At 44.0% G+C, this 24916-nt stretch overlaps 2 protein-coding genes across 2 annotated transcripts in view; one reads left to right on the plus strand and one right to left on the minus strand.

Annotated features, from left to right (window-relative positions):
- LOC142578300 (degenerin mec-10-like) overlaps positions 1-13303 on the plus strand; it is a 38156-nt gene extending 24853 nt beyond the window's left edge. The window contains exons 6-11 of the mRNA XM_075687698.1: positions 1759-1870; positions 5397-5484; positions 7625-7670; positions 8138-8172; positions 10553-10625; positions 12633-13303. Of these exons, the coding sequence (XP_075543813.1) occupies positions 1759-1870; positions 5397-5484; positions 7625-7670; positions 8138-8172; positions 10553-10625; positions 12633-12818 (540 nt within the window). The 3' untranslated portion in view covers positions 12819-13303. The remainder of the gene's footprint in view (positions 1-1758; positions 1871-5396; positions 5485-7624; positions 7671-8137; positions 8173-10552; positions 10626-12632) is intronic.
- A 6881-nt stretch (positions 13304-20184) lies between these two features.
- LOC142577888 (troponin C-akin-1 protein-like) lies at positions 20185-24717 on the minus strand. The gene is made up of 2 exons (XM_075687319.1): positions 24464-24717; positions 20185-21323 (listed from the first exon to the last, which is right to left on the minus strand). Exons 1-2 carry the CDS (start codon positions 24674-24676, stop codon positions 20934-20936), a joined length of 603 nt encoding a protein of 200 aa, XP_075543434.1. The 5' UTR covers positions 24677-24717; the 3' UTR covers positions 20185-20933.
- Between the last annotated feature and the right edge of the window lie 199 nt (positions 24718-24916).

Below are 24916 nucleotides of genomic sequence, written 5' to 3' on the forward strand. Positions count from 1 at the left end.
AGCCACTATTTACTTCGTAAATACGCAGACACTCCATCACGTGCCCGTGCCAATGTTGTCTTTGCTCGCCGCAAAAGTTTCACAGATCATCCGTAATCGGAGAAAAGTCGATTACCGCCGTGGTGGCTGAATGGTTATGGCATTCTGCTGCTCAGCAAGAGGTCGGAGGTTCAATTTTGTGGCCACGTCAAGTGCATTACGATAGGAGGCGAAATGCAGCATCGCTGGAATACCCAGCTTTTGGTGAGCCCGGGTCGTTACAAGAAATTCAAAGCTCCCTTACCAACAGCTGTGTCGGCTTAAGAGGCTGTAAATTGTGTATGGATGGTCAAATGAATTTGTAATGGCCACAAACAGCAATAGTTTAAGAAGGGCGACGCAAGCCTGCGATAACGCAGTGATTGTGACAATGCATCATTGCACGCGTCAGACGCTAGAGGCACGAGACCAACGCTTTGGGATTCACTTATGCCTTCATCGGTCATCCGTTTAGTGAAACTCCTTTCCAACATCTACGCATTTTTTTCTTTTATTGCTACGAATGCAGAAGAACACAGCAGAATAGCGCAAGAAAAGGAAATGCTCCGCGAGGCATACCTGTTTTGGAAGGCAGGCTTGCATAGGTTTGAGACATGCGTACATACGATTCTTTATTGATTAATTTCCTTTATTTGTACAGTACTGCCAGCTGCCCTTTGGCGGCCAAGACAGGAGTGGTTAACAATGAAGCAATAGCTTCATATTAGGCACGGGTACGTACACGTCAGAACAAAAGAGCAAAAGAAAAGAATACAAAGAGCAAGAAAACATAAAGAAAAGAACAAGATGGTTTTCGAGCGCAAAGTCATGATCACTTCCATATGACAATCCGAAAACACGTGTGCGTAACGAAAAGCGAAGTTTCTATGATAACTGTACATTAAATAAAGAAAGAAGGGACATAAATGCGTGGACAACGAGCGTACTAAAAGAAAAGAAATGGTTACGACAGTAGTAAGACCACATAGCGTGCGCCGCTTATACGACACAAAGAAAATCGATGTAGCAAATCTGATAGATTACGCTTGGTCAGGAAGGGCAGCTAAAAATAATTCAACGCTAACTAAATTTCTTACTTCTTGCGGCAGTGAATTCCACTCCGCAATAGTTCGTGAGAAGAACGAAAAGCCGTATGCCGAAGTTCGCGATTGTGGTATTACAATGCTTATTTCATGCGTATGTCTCGTGTGTCTTGATTTGCGTGACTCGATGTATCTATCAAATTCCAGTTTTGTCTCATTGTTCACTATGATATACATCATTTTTAACTGATGCAATTTACGGCATGAGTCAAGTGTTGGAAGGCTTGATCGAATACGGAGTTCTCTAACAGATGTATTTCGGTTTTAGGCTTTATAAATAAAACGAAGTGCCTTTCTCTACACTTTTGACAAAGGCATTTCGTATGCGTTCAATAACAATGCATCAAACGAAGAAGGATGTGGCGTAGCCTGCGCTTGTGTAATGTCTTTGTCAACTGTTCTCTTTAGTGGAGGTTTCAGTGCAACTGGCTCTAAACGTCAACAAAACACAAATACTTCTGCATTGTTCTAAAGGGCTAACTGAAAGACCTGGCGGTTCCGAAAAATTACACTTTACCTTTACAACACGTTTACATTTACAACAAGTTTAAATTCTTACATGCTGCATATAAATACATGCTACATGCCTTTATTGTTCGGCACACATAGTTTTGTTTCCTTATTTCTTTGATTGCAGGACTGCATGAAGATCTGCCACCAAGAAATGATTCGGTACAAATGCAAGTGCGAGTCCCAGAACTTGCCCTTCTCTTCCCGCGATGACCGTCTGAAGACGCCCGTCTGTGGAGGTTAGCTTGCGTCACAATTTGATGAAAATACGCACTGGATGCGACAATGTGCGGGATCATTTTGGGGACGAGAGTTACTGTGCTTAAGAATTTATTTTGAGAGTTGCGCGCTGCAGATTATTCTGAAACTGAGAAAATTATTGTTCACATGTTGTTAATCCACGTGGCCTTCTGCACGTCACGACCAGCCAACACACACACACACACACACACACACACACACACACACACACACACACACACACACACACACGCACGCACACACACACACACACACACACACACACACACACACACACACACACACACACACACACACACACACACACACACACACACACACACACACACACACACACACACATATATATATATATATATATATATATATATATATATATATATATATATATATGCGTGATGGTGTATGCGTGTTGGCTTGGCGCAGAAATTGCTTGTGTCAAAGCATCGCCCGTAGAAACGTTAGAAAAAAAGAACACCCTCTCCTAACATTAGTACCAGCCTTCCCAAATACCAACCTTGCTGAAATGATGTATGCTGCCTGGAGTCCACAAATATAAAGATGGACGTCGGGAAAACTCTGTTTACCTTAAAAGAACTGAAAAACTAAGTATTGCCCACCAAGTGTTTTTCGTTCAAATAGTATAGTTAGCTTTTCTGCAAAACGTGAGTGATTGCGCGGTTGCCAAAGTGTAGCCCTAAGGCGCGCTCAAATAGCTGCTTTAACATCTGCACAACAATGTCGGGACGATGCTGTCGAGCCGAAAGCCAGAGTCGAGTGGATCAATCCAAATTTACGCTTGCGATTGGTCACAGTCGCGGTGATCGTTTCTTTACACGTCGATCACTGTCTTGAGTGGTAAGCAATGAGCAAATGCCCTCACGAAAAAAAAAAAGCGTTTTGAACACTAGTCTAGAACAATGACGCAAGTGAATACTCGCTTCAGCAGTTCCGACTGTTATTCGGCTTAAAACGATAGCCATCACAAAAAAATAGTCTAGATGAAAAGTGACTATATCTATGAGAGCACCCTCCTCGCAGAACAGTATAGGATAGCTAAAAAGGAAAACAGCTTGTACAGTCAAGTGCATTTGTAGAAAGAAACGGCGTCAGCCTATTTAGCCGTTAGCACGCTAACACGCCCTCCCTTTCCCCTTACGTATTTCATCTAAACAGACGGAAATGTTTAATATTCTCTTATTCCAGTACCTGAATTCTTAAGACTGCGATCGAGCTTCTAGCATGTCCGCGCTATGGTTATGTCTAAATTGGCCTCCCCGTGTTGGCGTGTAGGGTAGCAAAGCAGGTTTTCTGTTCTGCTTAACCTCCTGGTGCTTTTCGTTTCTTTTGAGGAGTTTGTCTTGTCGCATAAATCTGTATTTATATAAACGCGTGGGGGCCCACTTAATTGCTATGTTTTCTCCCTCTCTCCCTCTCTGCATGCCTTAGACGTTGACAAATAAAAGGAATTTGGAGGATTTTTTCGGAATATGTGCTTTTTCTTTGGCAAGTGTGGATTCCGACCACTTAGTTGTACCCCAGGACGCGTGCTCTTGAAAGTGTATTCTCGCTGTCTGCCATTGGCCACTGATCTCAGAGCGCTTACTCTGAGCGTGTGCTGCCAGATGCGCTGGCTGACACCGCTCGTGCCTATCGTTAGCCGGCTACGTCTGTTCCTTTTTCCTTAACGACTGCGTTCCATGCCAGACAGCCCTTGCTCTCTCTCTTCATGTTAATCGAGAACCTGCATTTGTACGGTTGCAAAAGGATGGAGTGCTTCGTTACTCCTTCGATTTCTCACGTAGGAGAAAATTTTCTCGGTGTAGGGGCATGATGCATTGTACCAACATGCGAATTTAGCCTAGGAATGGAGGCCAGCAATCGCTCTGGCTGAGTTTAATAATGTTTCTTGTCAGATTTATTAGGCCTAACTCGGCCTTTCGCGCCCTAAAACTTCCACATCTGCGCCTACGGCCGCGCGCCCACAAACTCTTGCACACACCGCAGACGGATGTCATCCCCGCCCGCGTCTTCGACCACTTTGCCCAGAGGGCGCCACCACATACTCCCCTGTCTTTGGAAGGATGTCCTCACGTTCTCTACTCAACAGTCTCCTGTGGATGCTGGCGCAAATACACTCTGCCCCGTACCATCGCCATCCTCAAGACAAGTGCACTGGGAGTTAAATTACTAATCCTTGCGTTTGGCCGCTTTCTTTCCATGCGTTATTGAATCTTCCAGATGTGCTCGGGAGGACGATGTAAATTCTAGAACGTGCCACATACATCTATTAGTGAACCTGCAAAATTATCCGCGGCAGGACCGTCTTTGTGGAAAGCACTACAACGTTAAAAATCACGCGTTACTGACATTGCAAGCGCCTTTTCGCGCGACGCTCGCGGGGAGTTATGTAGTGCGTACTACTTACAAGACACATTACCCGCTTTGTGCGCCAGGCGATAATTTTTTATTAGAAGAGGTACTGATCGGATGAAAACGTTGCCAAGTGTTCGAGTAAAGGCATTCATAATCAGAAAAAAATGTGAGTTTCACCAGGCCATGTACGTTCCAGGTCCTTAGCTCTCAAAAGCAAAACTCTGGAATTTTGTACAGTTGTCTCCAGTATTAGCAAAAAGCAAAGTAAGAAGTCATGCAGATCCCCATAAATGCGGGAATCTAAGTTATGCGAAGCATGTTGCAGGTAGCTGTATACGGTATCAACCTTGTGGCGGAGCACATCTACCGGCTCTTTGACTCTCTCGATTACTTCGAGCCGGCACTGATTTGGAGCTGGGACATGCTGACGATAACGAAGAACGAGGGCTTGCCTAGCTGCTCGGTCAGTGCGAACACGCTTTCCTTCCACTGCGCCAGTTAATACCCCAGAAGTACACCATCTTCGAGATGCTCAAGTAAACCTCTGAGGAACGCAATGTCAGAGTTGCCGCATTTATCGACGAAGCTGTGGTTTTCCAAGAGCTTCTTTGTGAGCATCAGGAGACGTTTGCTGCGCACTGGGTGAGGAACTTGCTTTTGACTTTCTGTCCGGGAGAAGGCAACCCTCATTCGGCGTTCCCCAGCCGACATACCCGGAGCTTTGTACACGGGCCAGCTGGCTATGCGCAGGTAGTACGCGATAATCAGAGGCGGCAGTCGGATGGTCGAGCTCAAATGGTGAGTGAGTGATAACAACTTTATTAATCGAAGAGGCGAGGGGTAAGGGAGGCTAAGCTACGTAGGCTGGCGATGACGATGACGATGCCGCGACCATGCCGGCAACGAGAACATGAGCATATAAGCAGCAGCTCAAGTCGGTAGGCACCGCCAGCCCCTACAGCGTTGGAGGCTAGATACATATATGTAGACACACGCGAAACGCCTGAAGTTTGTAAAGAATACTTCGCAATAAAATTCGAAGCCGATTTACATTTTCCCCTTCTTTCCCACGGTGATGACATATGAGCCAGCCTGCATGTCAGTTGCACGTATCGTATTTTAACGCAGAAAAACACTGGGACTGCGTTCGCCAAGTCCGTGCAGTCATGGACCTGCCGTATGTGCAACGATACTGCCGATGTTTTCGGTCCTGCATGTGAGTATGTGAGGCTGTACTCTGCAGCGGTTTATTTCAGAAAAACATGCCTCCATGGCATGCGACATCCGGTTTTCGCACCAGGAGGTTCCAAGTGTTTTTAGGCCGCTGCTTGATGGCAGCGGAAGTCAGTACGAAAACAAATAAAACATACACGAACTGCCGACGTTATGTCTGGTGGAAGGTGCAAGCATTAAACTTATATTTTTGTACCCTGTTGGTCTTTTCACCCTCGTTCAGGACTTTCTCACTGTGACGGACTATTTAACGACATCATCACTTCGGTTCGCCGGCCAGCGTGCCTGCCGGCCTGCCTGGCTAGCTGGCTGGTCACCTGACTGACTGGCTAGTTGGTTCTGCTGACTGAATAAATTATTCAGGGCTTAAGACTGACTAACAGATTAATGAATGAATGAAATCGAATGACTGAATAAATAATCAATCTGTTGATTGACTGACGGATTTTAATGGTGTTGCTGGCAATGGCAAATGTCGACAACATTTCCCGCCGGGTTTTTCATGACAATACAATGAGGCTTACTCAAAATACACAAAAAAAATAAGAGTAGTACCCCATTTTGACACATGCCGCAATAACTTGCCGAAAATGCGTTCACTTACAACAAGTCGTGTAGTGTTACTAGATTTGTTACAGAAAAAAAAAGAAGCTTCAAGGGAAACTAAAGGCAAATACTAAGTCAACGTGGACTCTTTCAATACCATTACAGAAATTTCGCAACCCTTCTTTCGTGTAAAGAAAATACTTAGTTTACGAGAAAATTGCATCTGACGGGTCCGAATGCATTTCCCGAAATTCCAATCTCCCGCCACCCAAACGGGCGGTGGGCAGAGGAGTGATCCGGCGCCCAACAGACGGCGGTACCGAGCCAAGACAGAGTGGTGAATTTGTCGCTGCAGCTGCTTTTAGGTGAAGTGGCGTAGACCGATCGGGCATCCCGCGACATCACATGGAAGTTGAATTCTCTGCTACTTGCAGTTTGTGCGAGTTTCTCGAGCCAGCAAAACCTGCGTAGCACTACGCAATAACTAAACTACTGAAACATGAAAGGCTCTGTCAAGGTTAATGCCAATGAGTCATTTTTTCTAAAAAGCAAATAGAACTGGACAAGCAGCATTTTATTTCGTCTTATACTACACTGCAAGGATCTTTCTCGCAACGAGTGGTTGAGTACTAGTGGCAGAATTTAACTGAGGAGTGCTTTTGTCACCGGGCAAGTACTTGAATGTCCCGGGAGAGTCTCTAATCAAGTCGTGCATTTACCTCAGTTTCCCGATTATTAAGGCTCTGTCCGCAATAATAATGTTACGAAGTCAACTCATTCCAAAAGGGACATTCTGGTTGGAGCAGAAGACGAAGAAGACTGCTCTAGGTGGCGTGCAGGCTGTCCCCCATCTTGGTTGCCGCTGCGTAACTCGTTGTAAATGCACGTTAAATAGTCATGCCTCGTGTCGTTTCACGTAACATCTTTTTGGTGGAGGGGGTGGTTGTTTCCTGTACCCATCAGGGAGCTCTGCAAAGGCCGCCTCACCACGGTTCAGCCCATGTCACTCGCCCTTAGAGATTCTCGAGCACTAATTTATCACTTTAGCTTGACTTAATATTTGCCTTTATTGTCTCTTTAAGCATGCTGAACTCCAATTGAAGCCAATAGACGAAGCCAAGTCAAGTTGAACGCCAAGGGAAACCAAATTAAAAAAAAAACAATGACCAAGCGACGTCCACGAGGATACAGCTGATCGGTAATTCGCGCTCACTTGTAGTCTCGGACTGTAGTCTCAACATTATTTGAATTTTTCAATCCTTTTGCCACTCGTAATTGGCTCGCATGTAGCTGTGCCCTGCATTTTGACATGCTGCTCCACAACGACATCCTGGCGCATCGTTGCAGAGCAGCCATTCTGGTTTTCTTGAAGAAAACGGCATGAAATGGGGTGCTTGCTTAAATTAACCTGACAAAGCGGGAACTGACATTTTTTTTATCAACCGGCCCCTTCTGTGTTTAGCCTTGGATCATTTACGTTAAAGATTAAGACTTATTGGACTTATCGGATCGAGGATCTCTACAGATCACGTAATCTGAATATTGAGCACTCAATCATACGTTTGCTTTCCATGCAGCGATATCGACCACTACAAAGAAATATCTTTCGCCGCCATGCCTGAGGTAAGCATGTCATAAAACTTGACTCTAAAAACTGTTTTTGATTGGCATGCTTTCTTATCTTTGGTCGCATGTGCGATTTAGCTCATGTATCATTTATGGAGCGAAGTGGTCAAAGCTGGGCCAGTATTCAAACAAAAGTTCTAGAATTAAAGCTCTTCGTAAAGGCAGTGACGGTAAGCCTTGGTTTCAGATATATTCGGCAAATACGAATCCACAATGTTTGTCTGTCGCAGGTGGTTTCTGCTATTGGCTGGTGACATTCGGTAATATGTCCAGAATTAGGGTTGCGTTCTACTTGCTCTTACAAACAATTCTAGTGTATGAGACCTTTTCGCTCCAGGCCTCTGTTTCTAGCCCTCAATGCTGTCCCAAATACAACATCTGGCCTCACGTATTTTTCGAGGCATTTTAATTTTATCTAGTATTGATTGTTCAATTGGTCTTGTTTTGTTTTATTTCCTCTGCAGGAATTTCATAGCAACCAAACAACCGTACGAAAACGGTGAGCAGCTTCATCTCGGCCGGACGCCCATGTTACTCATGCTTTCCAATTTCTCTTGTATGAGAAGAAGAAAGGGGTCGACGCCAGTGTTCTCAAAAACACTTCTTACGCTAGACCTTATGCACTTATGCTACATGCCGACCAGTTCTCACATTTGATAGGTCATTAGCGAAGGGCGCCGCCACACGGCAAACAGCTCTTACGAGATAAAAATTTGTGAATTCGACTCTGCACCCATATTCACCAGAAAAGTTATGCCAGAGCTGTTCGTAACAGCACATGCCAGCCGTTCATGATGTTAGACCTATTAGAAGCGAAACTACACGATCCGTGACAGCAGTAGAAGCAAAAAAGTGTTTTGTGAATTCAGCAACGATTTCATCTGCGCGAATGGAATCGCGGTAATCCCTCCTTTAACATGATGAATTTTGTTAAGCATGTTTTGGGACGGAAAGTCCGTGATCAGATGAAAGTCGTATGGAATTAAACAAATGTCGCTCGGCATTAACAAAAATATAGAAAAGAAAACTGATCCAGCAAAGTGCTCAATGAAAGCTTATGTACTTGGCGTGCTTGGGCGTGTTTACAACTGCCGGCTAGCCCGTCGTAAAAATAATAGATAGCGAGGAAAACAGAGAGCAGCGACCAAGGAGTGTTACAGTGCTTTGGCAGATACACAATCGATGACATCTGTCCGTGCCATGTTACCAACACAAGTAAAAATGCTGGGGCGCCAGAAAAATAAAACACAAATTTTAAGTGGAACGAAACAAAAATGGTCCACTGCTGAATAAATAACAGCTGCAATGGTCTTCCTTTAAAACAACCATAACAACAAGAAAAGACACAGACCGGAGGAGCTTTTATAGCGGTCATTGTACTTCCTACAAAACGCCGAATGACTGAGAGGCCTATAAATATAAAGCATTTAGAACATATTTGAAAAATACGAAAAAAACACGTGCTATTGTTTTTATAATCGCGGCTTGTCTTTGAAAGATAAGAAAAACAAGACAAAAGAAAAGAAACTGTGATGAATGTGACGGCTGCAGACCTTCGCGTTTACAACCTTTGTGCCTGGACACTGTTGACATAATTGGAAGAACTAACTGCTTAAAACACGGGTTATTTCCTGATTGCAGTGGTTAGAACATGTAATATCCTCATCAATGATGGTTGCCACGTCATTCATGGTGTAGAAGAGCGGTTAGTTGCTGCTAAATACATCGGTTTTAGTCATTTTTTTTCCTCAAAGAAGGAAATATAGAAACACCATTATTCTGCATCGCCTTAGCGCCCCGCAATGCTATACAGTGAATTTTCCCTTTGTCTTTGTTTCAATATTTTTTGCTTTAACATTAGGTTGCCATTTCTTCCTCAGAATGTTGAGCATCTTACGATATTTAATAACCTGAAACGAACTCTCAAATATGCGGGAGGCGGGACTGTTAATCTGCGTTTGCATTATATCTGGCGAACACCTCTGAAAACATACATGACAAAAAATCGTGATTGTGAGGGAAATCATAAAAAAATAATGCCATCTTCGAGTAAGCTCACTACGCCATTATTTAATTTTGAGTCACCTATCGGTAGTGACAGCAAATACCAAGGAAACTGCGTTCTCAAAGCCCAATCATGTCTGCCCCATATATTATGACAATACAATGGCGAAGATATTTTGCACTGCTCAGATTGGTTAGACTTAGAAAACCGAGGCCCAATGCAAGCTATGGCGTGTCAATATTTTGTTTAATTGGATTACGCGGGCATAGTTATTGAGCGCCTGTTCTTGGCGAGGTTTCTTAGAAGTACCTGTGATGTATCTGCCTTTTCTGGCCTGTTTTCTTGATTTCGGGACGTGTCACTTCTCAGCTCCTGAATTAAAACATGGTGCTTAAGCCGGGCATAGCCGCACTGTAACTTCATGTGCGGTTGTTTAAGCAAAAGCTTGTCGCTGTTTTACCACCTGACACTTGCAAAAAAACTTCGCTCGGTCACAGAGTTAAAAAAAAAGAAATACTGGTCGAACACCGCGAGAAATTTGCGCGGCCTGCAACCACTCAGACCCGTTTTAGTTTTTTATAGCAGGCCCACAAATATTACCCTCGTCATATTATTTTGTGTGTTCTGTCCTCACGTACAAGATCAAGGGAGTGAAATTGTTTTTTTCAGCGAAAATTTTTGAGGCGCTGAACTTATTGACTTAACCTACGCTTTGTGTTTGCTCTTCTTTTCTATTCTGCTTCCTTCTTTCGCCCTTATTTCTTCTGTGGCATGTACATGCATGTTGCGTACAGTGCTTTGTTCAGAACCACTCTTTTTTCCACACAAAAAACGATGGGTCACCTGTGTTCTGCCATTCTGTGTTTGCTTGCAGCTTTTTAGCCCAGGTGGTGGTCTACTACAAGACGCTGACGTTTGAGAGCGTAGCCTCGGTTCCGAAGTATGACGTAAGTAGCCTCCCCTGCTCTTGCAGCCATGTGTGGTTACAAAAGGAATGCTATGGCCGCCACATTATTGAACTCACGGCTGGTAAAACGGAAGTTCAGTAGGACGCTCAAAAAGAAGCACGAAGTAGCAAGATAATACGCATGAAAGCACCGACTAACAGCAGTAATTTTGTTTCTAATAATATTTGGGGTTTTACGTGCCAAAACCACTTTCTGATTATGAGGCACGCCGTAGTGGAGGACTCCGGAAATTTTGACCACCTGGGGTTCCTTAACGTGCACCTAAATCTAAGCACACGGGTGTTTTCGCATTTCGCCCCCATCGAAATGCGGCCGCCGTGGCCGGGATTCGCTCCCGCGACCTCGTGCTCAGCAGCCCAACACCATAGCCACTGAGCAACCACGGCGGGTGTAATTTTGTTTCTATCAACAAGAGTGTATATAGGGTGCCCCAGCTAATGTTTACCAAGCTGTTCAAGAATAGGAAATGGTTGAAAGGACATAGTGCAAGATACGACTTTTAGACCTACGGTTTGCTGTCGTCAAAGGCGTGACGACTGAACAGCATAGGTCTTAAAATCGTATCTTGCAGTATGTTCTTGCAATATGCTTTTTTTCCTTGAAGAGCTTAGCTAACATTAGCTGCGACACGCGGTATGAAGGGGCGACAACGGTTGCGCTTGCACGAACATTCCAGAAAAATTGAAAGTAAACGACGTAAGTTCTGATCAAGATTGACAGTGACAAGCGATTGTATGTGGACTGTGACTTAATATTGTCTCTTTATGAAGTGAAACAATCGGTAAACTTTTGCAGGGATTCGAAAAGCATAAATTTTCGTTCTATGTATCCCAAATTTGTCATTTCGGATTAGTGTTGTCGTTGATGTCGGTGCTGTAGGGGGTACTGCAATGTCGACCAATCCGATAGAACAGTTTATCGGCTATAGGTAGGTGAACTATATAAAAGAATCAACGAGGAAAGGTTTGTGTAGGAAAGTGACTGGGTGGGGGAAGAAGTGGGGAGAAAGGGTAATTGCAAGAGACAAATAGAAAGAAGAGGGAATTTTCTCTATCTCATGGTGCACAGATATAGTGGGACCTTTTGTAGAGTCCATGTCTGACCATGAACTAAGTTACGTAAGTTATATTTAAAGATTTTCTAGACATTTCCGTAGTGGTCAGAAATTTATCGCGGTGACCTCTAATCTGCCTGACGGGCGTCTGGATGGTCAGCTAATAAGTAAACTGTCACCCCTGTGTTAGGGAATATTGTTATTAGCGAATACGCACCAATGTGAGGAGAGCCTACGTTTTGTTACTGCATGCGCCACTACTAAATAAAATAGTTTCATTGTAGCGTTATATTTTGTCTAATCATCTGGCAAACATACTTTTTATTGTCTCTTAAAGTTTATCTCTTCGGGTGGCACACATTTTCCCATGCCATCGCATAGCATAATATATACAGCACATCCTCATGCCACTTTCACTAATGCTCTGCATACTAGCTGCTTCCTACAAGTCAATGCTGTGATTTGACTATAAGAATACAGTCTAGTAATAAGCTGTAGCCGCAGGCTACAAGCTAGGAATTGGAAAGACATGAACCATGCTATCATGTAACAATTCTTGGTTCAGGTAGAAGATCATCAGGCACTTGCCTGATACGGGCGCTCATGCTTATATATGCGAGTGACTTTTCCGACATTATGCCGCGTAGCTGCCCGGGCGAACAAGACAAAAAAGTTTAGTTTTTTTTATTTTCTCTTTCTTTTGCCCTTCGTTATTGGCTCGCATTGTGCCACGCCTGCGTTTTCGCCGGTATTGGAACTCGATGCGATGGGAGATAAAAGAACAGAATAGGTCGAGAAGAGTCCCTACATAACACAGCCCCAAGAGCACTGACACAAGTCCTGCCCATTATGTCAGCCGTGTTCTCTCCTTAATTTCGACGCCGCTCCATGGGTGAGCTTGCTTGCCTTAATGCTCGCTCTTTCAATCGCAGTTGAACCGAGTGCTGAACAGCTTCTGCGGCATCAATGGAATGTGCCTGGGCGTCTCCTTCTTCATGTTCTTCAGCATGCTGGAAGCGATCCTCCAGTCCCTGTGGTCATGCTGCAGATCGCGCTGCGATCTTCACCGAAGCCATCACACGAGCGCGGCGTCAAGACTCACGCCCTACCAGCGATAATAGGAACTTTGTAAATTCAAATCTGGGCCGTAAGGCGACCGCATCCGAACCACACAAACGGCTCGAAGTGTAGCCATGACTCTGTAGACAGACAGTAGAAGCTCTAGCGTTCCAAGAATGTGAATACCTGCGCAGAGACAAAAAGAATGATGGAATAATATTTGTTTTTCCTTTCACAAACCTACTTCCACCTTCTGAATTACCCGCCGAGATGGTGCCAAGCCCTCATAGCTTCTGGGCACATATTCACAAAAACGTTCTGACACTAAAACTGTTCTTAAGAGTGGATGACAGCCAGACTTGTACGTAACTAATTTCAAGTAAGCAATTACTTGTAATCAATTATCGTTTTTCGTAATGTGTGTTAACGATCACTTTATTTGCTCGGTATTGTTCACAGCAATTTAATTACTTTTTTCAATAACCAACTACATCTAATCAGTTATATATTTTTAGCAATAACAGCCATAACAGGTGACGCAGCTTTGAGAACATAAATTTTGCGGGAACTACAGAACCCAAAATGATGAAAATATGTAAATTGGCCATAATCCCACAATCCCGTAATGCAGCTACGCTTTGACCATCTGAACATGGAAGCCTTGCCAATTTTCACGCCTTTCTTGGAAGTCCGACTGCTGAGTTAGTCTCTTACAATCACTTTCTATTTCTCTCGCCCCAGGCAGCTCTTTCAAGCAGCCTTCACCAGCGCTTAAAAGGTGCTGTTTAATTTTTTTTTCTTGGTGTATTCTATGGGTTCTGGGACATAGACTAAAGCTTTCGACCATTAAACGCGTATGTTTCTATCTGTTTGATACATGCGCGACTCATACAAACCTATTTTTTATTATAATAAACACACACTTTTATTAAGGCTGAATAATATGCAGCTTTATGTTAAATTGCAACATGTAGATTAGGTTACCTTTTCAAGAAACATGAGCGTTTGCTGGCGTCGGTTGCAATTGATCGCTCAAGTCTAAATGGCTAACGAGTGAAAAGTATCCAGTGGAGGCTCGGCAGATGTTGGCCGAAAAATTCAAACGGCGCTGCTATGCCTCGAAAGCAATGGTTACTTCAGAGGTTGATGCCCGGGAATCTCCTATGCACGATTTTTCAGTTGTTTTTTTTCGACTGCCCTTCCCCAAAGCGCTTTCCCAACGAAGCGCTTTCCAATAAATGAAAATCAAGCGGTTTCCAGAAGACCGAGACCCAAACACGGCGGCCATGAGTAACCATGTTGCGAGCAAGGTGTTCGGAGTTTGCAACACCGCCCATCTCTTCAGCGCACACGTCGAGCATTCTTTTCGCAGTGTTGCTGCAGGTGTCTTCACAAGAACACGGGGCAAGTTTACGAAAGCAACTTTTGAAAATAAATTTTAGTAAAGGTCAACACAGTGTGAAGGCTGCAGAGGGCGCGTCGGAAAAGCAAGGCCAGTTCGCTCTGTTTATTGTATTTGTGCGATGTTAATAAACGTAGTGAGGCAAGTAGCATTAATGCAACTGATTACTATTAAGTCATTCGGGACTTACTTTCGTGCGGCGGTAATTGGTAACCGCAACCAATTAATTTCTTTTTTCAAAGAAGTTATTGTTGCTTTAATTGGTTATTATTTTTATGCAACGTGTACAAGACTGACGACAGCCAGTTGTTGATCTATGACACATTAGTCAGGATTTCATTAGTCAGGTAACTGGAAACAGACCTTACCGACCAAAAGCTTTCTGAATTCGGTTCTCCTTTGTAAGGCTTCGTTGCATTAGCCAGTCACCTCGGCTAATCATCTGTCCAGCCTCAGTATTGGGTGAAATTTGCTCTTATGAGCAATTGTATCGTAAGAACTTACTGTGAATACGGCCGGCATTAAAAAAAATATAACAGTAAAGTTCTCACACCAGAACTGTTCTTAAGCGCAGATGGGAAAGCAAATTGTGATGTCGGACATATTAGCGAAGGTGGTCGGCCAATGAGAAGCAACACGTAGAACCAAGTAGCTATGAGAATTGGGTCACTCATGAGGGCCTGAATTCAGAAAAATCTATTACGCCTAAATTAAAAATTCAATCACGGGCCGTTCTAGTCCGTCGAACAGCTAAGCTGTGTTAGCTACACAGGTTGTTACACCATGCAAGTGATACTTCGCAAATGGTCTATATTATAAAGGCTTTTTTTACCATTCTTTCACTTGATCTTAGCTTTTGCATGCTTCGCATGGTGAGTGTGCTTTAAAAGTGGTTTGACAATTGACCTCTTTGTGCTTCTTAATGAGGTTACACACACGTTCGGCTGCGACGGAGAGAACGAGGTCAGTGACAGTATGCCCACAGTCCGGCGTTGTCGTTCGATGTCTCGAGTTTGCTTGGTGGCGTGGTTAGCAGCATCCGCCTCGCATTGCCGCTGGCGATTCTTGAAAATTAGATCTGTCCGTCACGTAAGACAATGAGTGGCTCATACCCTCTTAGGCAATGACTCATACCCGCACATGCGTGGACTCCCCGTTACGACGACTGAAAAGCGAATTCTACGCTGGAATGACGAGCGGCAACACAGCCAGCTGGGGAAGAAGACGACGATGACGACTAGCACGGGAGCAGTGGAAGCAACGCGAGCACGAGGTAGAATAAGACGACGACGCTCGAGCCATTGCTGATGATGATACATTCAGGCAACTCCGACAATGACGGCATACGGTCCGCATAAACAGCTTCGCTGTAATATATCGCGCAGCACGGCATCGAACTGCTGCCATCGTGACGCGGAATGATAGGTGCGAGCGATTAAACCATTCGACCACCGCTTGCAACGCTTCCGCAGTGATACACTTGGGTTTCTATATATACCACGTGGATGACTGCGTTTCAAAAATCTCTTTTCGGAACAGTGTTACGTCATGTTTAGAGAGTCGAGATAGGCATCAATCGTAAGCTGAGTCTCCGGACAACACACGCTGTAGGAGATATTACGATAGAAGTCGTAGTTTTGTCACAGCTACCATTTGTGTCTGTCTACCACTGCAGAATTTTTAACCATTCTGAAAAGAAAATTCTAGCTGGCCGCTGCGTGATCACTTTATTTGGCTCGTGTGGATTGTCTTGTCGAACATGTCTGTCACGTGTCTTTTTGAATAAGTGACTTGCAGCTTTATATCGCGAAGAGCGCGGACGTTCCATTGAAAATGCGATAGCTCCGTGCCGCGGCCACTTGGGCGCTAGTTTGTACGTGTCCACAAGCGAAAGAGAAAATTCCTAAGCGCACAGCCACAGGGCTAGGCGAGGTTCCCGTTAGGCTCATTAATGAACTGAGACCAAAAAGTAAGGAAGCTCTAGTTAAAGCAGTGGAACAAACTTTAAAAGATAGACGAATGCCACATAGTTGGCGGCAAAGTTGAAGGAATTTAATTTATAAAGGCAAGGGGGAGAAATATAGAATTCACTCGCATAGACTGTTGACCATTACATCGGTAATATACAGGCTAGCAATGCAGGCAATCAAATCTAAGCTTCAAGCTTGGGCAGAGAATAATGGCATTTTGGGAGAACTTCAGAATGGCTTCAGAATAGGTAGGCGTTTAGATGACAACTTATTTGTTCTTACTCAGTGTATTGAAATATCAAAAGTAGAAAGCCGACCGTTATATGTGGCCTTTTTAGACATTACAGGAGCATATGACAATGTAGACCGCAACATTTTGTGGGATATTCTGGAAGAGGAAGGCTTAGGTGATGATTGCCTACAGCTTTTGAGAGAGATTTACTTAGAAAATACTGTTTGCGCTGAATGGGAACGGATGAGGAGCGACGAGAAAGTTGATATCAACAAGGGACTTAGGCAGGGGTGCCCTTAATTGCCACTACTGTTTAGGATGTACATGGTGAGGATGGAGAGGGTGCTAGAAGGAAGTAATATCGGGTTTAATCTCTCATTCAAATAGGCGGGTACAGTAGTAGAGGAGCAGCTTCCAGGTTTATTTTATGCGGATGACATGGTGTTGCTAGCTAACAAGCAAAGTGATTCGCAACTTGGGGTTAATATCTGTGTCCAGGAAGGTGACAATTTAGGTTTGAAATTTAGTGTTAGAAAATCAGGTGTTAAGGCATTCGATGGAAACAGTGAACAGACAGTGGAGATACAGGGGCCAGGAAATACTTCGGGTGACGGAATATAAATACCTTGGTATATGGATAAACGAGGGCAATAGATATATGGAAACACAGGAAAAAAAGAATAACAGTGAAGGGGAAGAGAAATGCAGCCATGTTGAAGCACAGAGCGCTATGGGGATACAATAGGTACGAGGTCCTCCGAAGTATGGGGAAAGGTGTAATGGTTGCAGGACTTACTTTTGGAAATGCGCTTGTTTGCTTTAAATCAGGGGTACAATCAGGACTCGATGGGAACCAAAGGTCAGTGGGTCGCCTGCGCTCACGCGAAGACTACAAATGAAGCTGTGCAGGGTGATATGGGCTCGACTAGTTTTGAAGTGAGGGAAGCTCGCAGTAAAATTGAGTATGAAGAACACCTGATTGGAATATGGAAGAAAGTAAATGGGCTGGCAGAGTGTTCAGGTATCTGTACAGGAAAAACATTGATTCACAGTGGAGGAAAAGAACTAGGAAGCTTACCAGCAAGTATGCGGCCTTTATGGTTGGCAACACAGCAACAAAGACGGTCAAGCGGGAAGTCAGAGAGGCTGAAATAATCTCATGGGTGGCGGCAATGGAAAGGAATCTTGCCACTAGTAACTACTTCAGAGGAAAAAACGGAATCAGGAAAGAAACAATTTATGATAACTCAAAGGGAAGCTCATTACTTTTCGAAGCGAGATCGGGATGCCTTAGAACACGCACTTATAAAGCGAGGTATAATAAGGAAGAAGAAGCATATGCTTGCTGCGGTAAAGCTAGGGAAACTATGGAGCGCGTTTTATTAGAATGTGAAGACGTCTACCCAGCGGTCGATTTAGGCACCACTGGCCTCCTTGAAGCCCTTGGGTTCAGCGGGAGCAGTGGGAAAGTAAACATGTCCGCAATAGGCATTAGTAAGAGGCGATTGGAGGATTGGTGGGCGAAAAGTAGGGAAACGACAAAAAATGGAGACATACAAAAGCACAGTTAGCAATAGTGGATCAGAAAATTTGGGTGTGGGAGTTCACAGTGTTTATTTCTTTACTTTTTTATTGTTTAACCTAAGTAGGACATTAGGCAGTGTAATAGCAAGGGCTTGGCGGCGCAACCCACCGCCCCGTTCCAAATGGGACGCTCATAACATACATACATACATACATACATACATACATACATACATACATACATACATACATACATACATACATACATACATACATACATACATACATACATACATACATACGTCCGTCCGTCCGTCCGTCCGTCCGTCCGTCCATCCATCCATTCATCCATCCATCCGTCTATCCATCCATCCATCCATCCATCCATCCATCCATCCATCCATCCATCCAGAAAAGCTGGATATGATTGATTCCTGACCTCAAAGAGGTGCGACGAAATGTCTCACGCATTCCTCTAACATTTACAGTTAAATCTCCACTAATTCTTGTTTTGTGCGCGATGTTATCATGACTTGGCTTTTTGCTACGTGTCGTCAACGAATTTTGCTTTGTGTCATGATTCGACATTTTGAGACCTATTTTGGTAAGAAATGAAAACATCTAATAATTGTTTTCAAACCTTCATAACTGCTATGTGTGATCCCTTCACACGCAAGGAGGGCGTGGTAAGGCTTCCTGAACTAAAGAAGTCTGAGACATGCGCGGCACACCCAGCGCAATCACAGTGTAAGCTAGAGGAGCGGCACTATGGGAGCTCCATTTTCGGCAGCACGCACCAGAGGGTCTTCGAGGCGAAGTTTCTTTGCGTCATTCTCATGAGAACACTCTCAACTGCCCGCCCGGCGTCGACGTCGAACTAAGGCTTGTGCAGCTCTCTGCACCGCGGTTCTGAGCCCGACGTTGCCTGGTTGTAGACGCAAGTGTATATTTACGATTCGCTTCTACAGCAGCGGTTGCTACCTTGCGAGCAGGCGCCATAATCTGTACCGAAGAGCGAACACGGGTATCGAGACTACGCGGCGCACATGTGACACCTCTTGACCCGCGGCACGATACGATGCTATTGATGATGATGACTTATTGTCATCCCCTTTGATATGGGGCTCTGACATAAAGTCACTGACATGCTTGAGATAACGAGGTCCAAATACATAGAACGTGCAATTGTTACATGCAACTGCTACGTGTTGGGACACCTGGTGGAATACAACGCAATTGCAACGCAAAGTTTGCGTGCATCGACGCTAGGCGGTGCGCATGTTAGATCGCATCACAAGTGGCAGGACTCTGCGCTCCTGCTGCTGATAATGATTATTGATTGGCATCCACTTTGAAAGGTAGCGCAGAGTCATGTACTCGCTACCCTACCAAGTGAGGACTAAAACGACCAACGAAGAGATTGAAGTCGTCCTGAGGAAAGCCTACAAGACGGCGCTGCCCTGGACTGAGGGACCACCCGTGCTGAAGAGGCTTCCCTTCGACGAGAAGACAGCGTGAAGAAAAGACCTCGATCCGCGAGAATTCCATTTTATAATTCAATAAATGTTTTTCTCTCTCTCTCTGACAAACAGCCACCTAGCATGCTTGATGTAATCAAGCATGCCGCGCATGTTTTTCATGCTAGCATTTTCGTATACATCTCCTTAATTTTCATTTTATTCCTCGAAACAATCCACTAATTTCTCAGCGAATTCCTCATAGTGCGTAGGAGCCATATGCTTGATGAAATGCAAACTACTTTGCAACGGTGCCTATGCAACTGCTACATGTCGTGCCACCTAGAAGTATAATGATCTGCCACAACAATGTAAAGTGCGCACGTATTAACGCTACATAGCGCGCATCTCACATCGCGGGAAAATTAACAGGAGACGACGCTAATGATGACGATGATATTTATGATTATTAATTAGCATTACCTTTGAAACAGAGCGGTGACAAATAGCCACCTAGCTTGCTTGATGAATTCATTAAATCAGGTATGCCATATACATTTTTTTCTTCTAGAATATTTTACACGTCTCCTTAATCTTCGTTTGCTTCCTCGAGGCAATACAACCTTTTTTTTGGCCAATCCCTCATGGTGGGTGGGAGCGATGTTGTCCACCGCGACGGCGGCGGTTGGCGACATCTTCAACTGAAACGGCTATTAGAATCAGCTCATAAGAGATACTAACATATCATAACAAATCAGTATTCCTTTATTATTACTCTTTCGCACCACCACAGTACATTTCTTTATTATTTACTTTACAATACTGCTAACTTCAGCTGGAGTCATCGCAGTGTGGGTAATGAAGGATGAGTACGTACACAACAACATTGCCTCAAACATAAATAATCCGCACAAAAAAGAGCAAAAAAATCATCCGGCAATCAAAGTTGGGAGATTTCCTATATGTCTTGTTGCAACCGCATGCGCATATAAGTCATTCCTTTCTAATAGCATTCACGCAAAGGAAGAATGCATACAACTCTTTCACGGCTGAAGTACAAGTGTTAAAAGACTATGCCTACCCCTAGCAGCCTAACCTATTGAAAAATGCGCATAGCTATGATGTATCACTTTTAATTTCCTCGAATAACTTTAAACATTTAAACATGCAGCGTGATCATATAACATTATTTCTCTCTGACGTGTGCTTTAGAAAAAGTTTTGCCACCGATCTCAAAAGAGGGCCCGCATTCACAAAGAGCCCTTAACGCCAGAATTGTTCGTAAGAGAAAAAATTCAGCCAATCGTGATGCGGGACATGTCAATAGCAAAAGCGGCCGTCCAATGGAAAAGATAGCTCACAAAGTAAAAGCCTTGTGAATTCGAACGTCTGATCACAACCTTATTCTGAACCTCATCAACACCCAATAATATTAACATAATAAAGGGGGTACCAACCAAATGTGCGTTGTCGCGTTTGCCGTAAGATTTGCATTTCTCGAAGAATCGCGAAGGGAGCACTTCAAGCAATGCCCTTAAGAGATTGCTTCGTTATAGTTCGTTTATTTACACACACAGCGTGTATCTGTATCATGCTTTGGCTCTGTAGTGGCTTTGGTCTGCGGCATTGTGTTTAAAGTGATTGTTCAAAAAGCGCAGCGACTCTTGTTTGTCCGCAGTGGACGTCGGGTATTCAATATCTTGCCTGCAGGTGTAGCAAGACACGAAGGGCAGGGACAAGTGTTCTTGTTCTACTTTGCGCGCGAAGTAAATCCAGGCTTTTCGTCTTTGGCTTCCCTCTGTCGAAGACAAACCCCCGGAGCGCAACTTCGCTTCGGCGTCAGGGATAGACGAGTTGAGCGGCGAAGAGAGCAACGCGACGTCTTGCTGCGTCCTGACGTAGACGTCGGGATGCGACTCGAGGCCGTCGAGGGACTCCAGCATCCGGTCGTCCACTAGGTACATTTCACCGGACACCTCCTGAATGAATCGAAATTAAAAGCAGCTTTATTTGTCATTCATTCTAGTAGACAAACAAAGAAGCAATATACGCAGAATCAGTCTATGGCTAAGAAACCGTCCACTAGTAACCCAGCGATTTCACTGTGGAATACACTGCCTTTTATTGTTAATATTCATGAAGAAGACTGATTTTATCATGGACAAAATCATTTTGTGTTATGTGTCCGGAAATCAAGTTAATAATTTTATGTACCCTATTTTGCACTGCATGTACTATTAACCTATATATGCGTATAATTTCGTACTTATCTGTATTTCCTTTGTGTGTGCAATGGGGCCCCTGCGTGGGTGTGATTGTTGAACATGTTCATTTTTGTTTTGGATCTTTGTGCATTGGAGGTTATCATTGTGCAGAATATGTTCTTTCTCTTTCTTGGCATTGTGTACTTTTTGCTAAGCATGAGCTAGTTTGTTGCTCTATTGGTGCTGCTTGAAAACATAAGTACTTTATTGTTTACAATGCAAAGCTGGCCCCAATTCAGTCTATGACTCTGGGATCTCCGCTTGTAGTGTAGTTCCGAACATGTAATAACAACATGTTACAACAAAACATTTTGATCTGATTCTCAACACATGTAGGTTCGAAAGCTCAAGGCTCTAAGGAGACCTCGCGTGAGTCAAACAAAATAATGCTTGAAGGCTCATTAACATTCCGGACATTGCACGAACAGAATGCGGAGCCCGTGCCTTGTTCCATCTCCAGATCGGCAGGCATTTTGTTGCCACACAAATGGGCCCTTCGAGCTCAGCTGCCTTAAACGCACACACAACATTGTTCGAGGGCCCATACTGGACAGTGTGCGAAGTGAGAACCTGGAATATAACCTCGTGCGAATGTTGATTACAAAATAAAACAAAAACAAAAAGAATTCTGAGGTCGAATTCGGAAAGATTTTCACTAGTAGTTGTTTGCTATTGTTCAAGGCTGCCACCATCGCTAATAGCACTCAGCCTTGCGGCAATAGGTTCTTTTTCGCTGCTAGCAAGTTTTATATCTTGCACACGAGGTAGAGCACATAACAACAAACGCACAGATAGCCAACATGACGAACGTTTGCCGTATCGACAACAAACCTTCGGCAATAAAATGGCATTGCCAGTCAGCTGAAGCTCGCACCTGCATTCGGTTGCGGCATGTGGTATTTTACCTGTTGGTATGATGACAGCATAAATTTATTGTATATGACACTAACTAAATCTACATGTACTTGTCTGTCCGGTCTTTGTTTAGTGTTGTTCGTAATTTACAATATATTTCAGGATGGTACGCATTTGGGCCGATTGGTGCGTAATGCCGTGCGTATAAAGAACCCAAATACGGTACCCCGCGAGAGCGGCAGCACAACGTGCTGACCAACAAGTTGTATTCAGTGCTTGTTAGTCAGTGCGTAGCCCTGGAGCTCTTGGTGTCCCATCTTTGCACTCTGTGCAAATCACATGTTTATAATATGCTGTTCGTGTCGCCTTGTGCAGTGCCATGGGACCGTATTTGCTAAAACGTCTTGGCTCGTGTTCAAAAAAATATCTTACGCTAGAAGTCTTATAAGAAATTTCTAGCCAATCCTGATGCTGGACATAGTGTTACCTAAGTCGACTGACCAATAGCTAAGAACAAAAAAGAAAAGCTTTCTGAATTTGGCTCCTTGTTCATAAGAGCAAATACCATAGAATTGTCTTAAACAGCAAATTTCCAGCCATTTTTTTTATGCTGGACAAATTCATACCTGCCAACCTGCGAGATTTAAAATTCGTAAACATGTCGCGAATGGGAGGAGGAGTGTGGAGCGAATTTCAGGAATCTCGCGCCGAGATCGCACCTTGTTAGGCCATATGTGCACGCTTTATTATTGATTTAGCTTCAGACGCAAAACGGAAGCAGCACCAAACTTGGAACAGCAGAAACTGACAAGCGACACATTTTCTCCAGATCGCATTGACTTTGTCATCGAACATGATGTTGTTCATTCGTCCTGCCTCAAGGGCTAAACTGAATAAATTTGGTTGACGCAAGTACCGCAATAGTAAACGATGACATGCACTGTTTCAGAAAGATAGCGCATGTGCCACGTAAATAATATATTGCATGCACTTCTTTCGCAATTTTGCTTCCACCTCATCCAATAAACCACCACAACTGTTTTCGAAAAACGATTGGCTTTTGGTAGAACACGACGCAACGGGCACAAATTTGTGCACTTTACAAAAATTTGGTGGAGTTGGCTGTTAGGCATATTATGAGTGAAGGCTGGCTGGCGGATGAAAAAAATGCACTTAGGAAGAAAAAAGAAAAATTGAGCTCTGGACCTTCACATTTGCAACAATGTACTTATGCTAGAAGCTTTCGTAAGAGCACATGCTAGTTAATCGCAATATTTATAAAAATGAAAGAAAAGTTGTGTGAAAATGTGTCCCGGCGTCTGATTCACAAAGCTGTTCGTTCTCAAGTGCTCTTAACTATTGGCTTGACGCATTTGCTAATGATAAGTCTAACATAACGATACACTGATGTCTGGTCTTAGGAACAACTTCAGCGTAAGAGATTTTTGTTAATAGGGTCCATGAATGTATTTAACGATACTTTGAATGCAGCATTAACGCCTACAGCGGCGCTGTTCTTTCGCAGGCTCCCCAACGAAATAGTATTTTTCCAGTCCCCATCGATCAACAAAACACGGAGAAGTCTTTGTTTTTCTCATTTATCCATACTTTTCGATGGCAATGGGCAGCATAGCTAGAAGAGGAATTCGCAAAGCTGTTCGTCAGTAAAAGCACTTTGCCGTTGTCTGGCTGCATTCGCTAATATTATGTACAGCATTAGGATTGGCTGGCATTTCCTCACGCGTATAATTATTGTGTAAGAGAATATTCCAACAAATCCTGACGGTGGACATCTTATTAGCTAAGGCGATCGGCAAATGGGGAAAGCATTTATGAACAAAACAGTTTCTTAATTCCACTACATGGGCCAAATTCACATAGCTTTTTGTTCGTAAGCGATCTGAACTAGTGGCTGGCTGCCTTCGCTGATATCGTGTCCAGCAACAGGACTGGCGGAAGCGCTCTTGCGCCCACGAAATTTTAGTTCTATTCGCACTTACGTGGCCCATGCCCTCACGGGGCAGCAGACACGGTATCTCGTACGAGGACACGAGAACCAGCGGCCATTTCTTCAGCGTCCTTGCCGTGCCAATCAGCGTAGCGCGGCCGTAGTTGGGGTTCATCAAGATGTGATGGTTTGGCTGGCCACACTTCAGAGTTCCATAGGTGAACACGGGGTGCAGAGCCTGATCACCCACTCTTTCAGCTGCCATGTTGTTCACTCTTTCTTGCTCAGTGACAGGAAGAGAGAGACGTCTTGCCTATAGCGGAAGTGCAGAACAGGAAATGAAGTCATAAGGAAAGTGCAACTCAGTTTAGTACAATAGAAAGCGCAACGTGTTGGAAAGGATTTGTACTTTAAAAACAGGCATAATACACACAAGCCCAAGAGAATTCAAGGAAATTCATCAATTTTTAGAATCCGACCTCAGCTCGGTTTTCAGCGTTTTTGG

This window comes from Dermacentor variabilis, chromosome 4, assembly GCF_050947875.1.
Source record: "Dermacentor variabilis isolate Ectoservices chromosome 4, ASM5094787v1, whole genome shotgun sequence".
Taxonomy (NCBI): domain Eukaryota; kingdom Metazoa; phylum Arthropoda; class Arachnida; order Ixodida; family Ixodidae; genus Dermacentor; species Dermacentor variabilis.

Bases quoted from the DNA above. Each gene is read 5' to 3' on its own strand.
- LOC142577888 (XM_075687319.1), bottom strand. From the start codon at position 24,676: ATGGCAGCTGAAAGAGTGGGTGATCAGGCTCTGCACCCCGTGTTCACC. The intron at 21,324-24,463 runs GTAAGTGCGAAT...CGATTCATTCAG, and splicing joins CCCGTGAGGGCATGGGCCAC to GAGGTGTCCGGTGAAATGTA.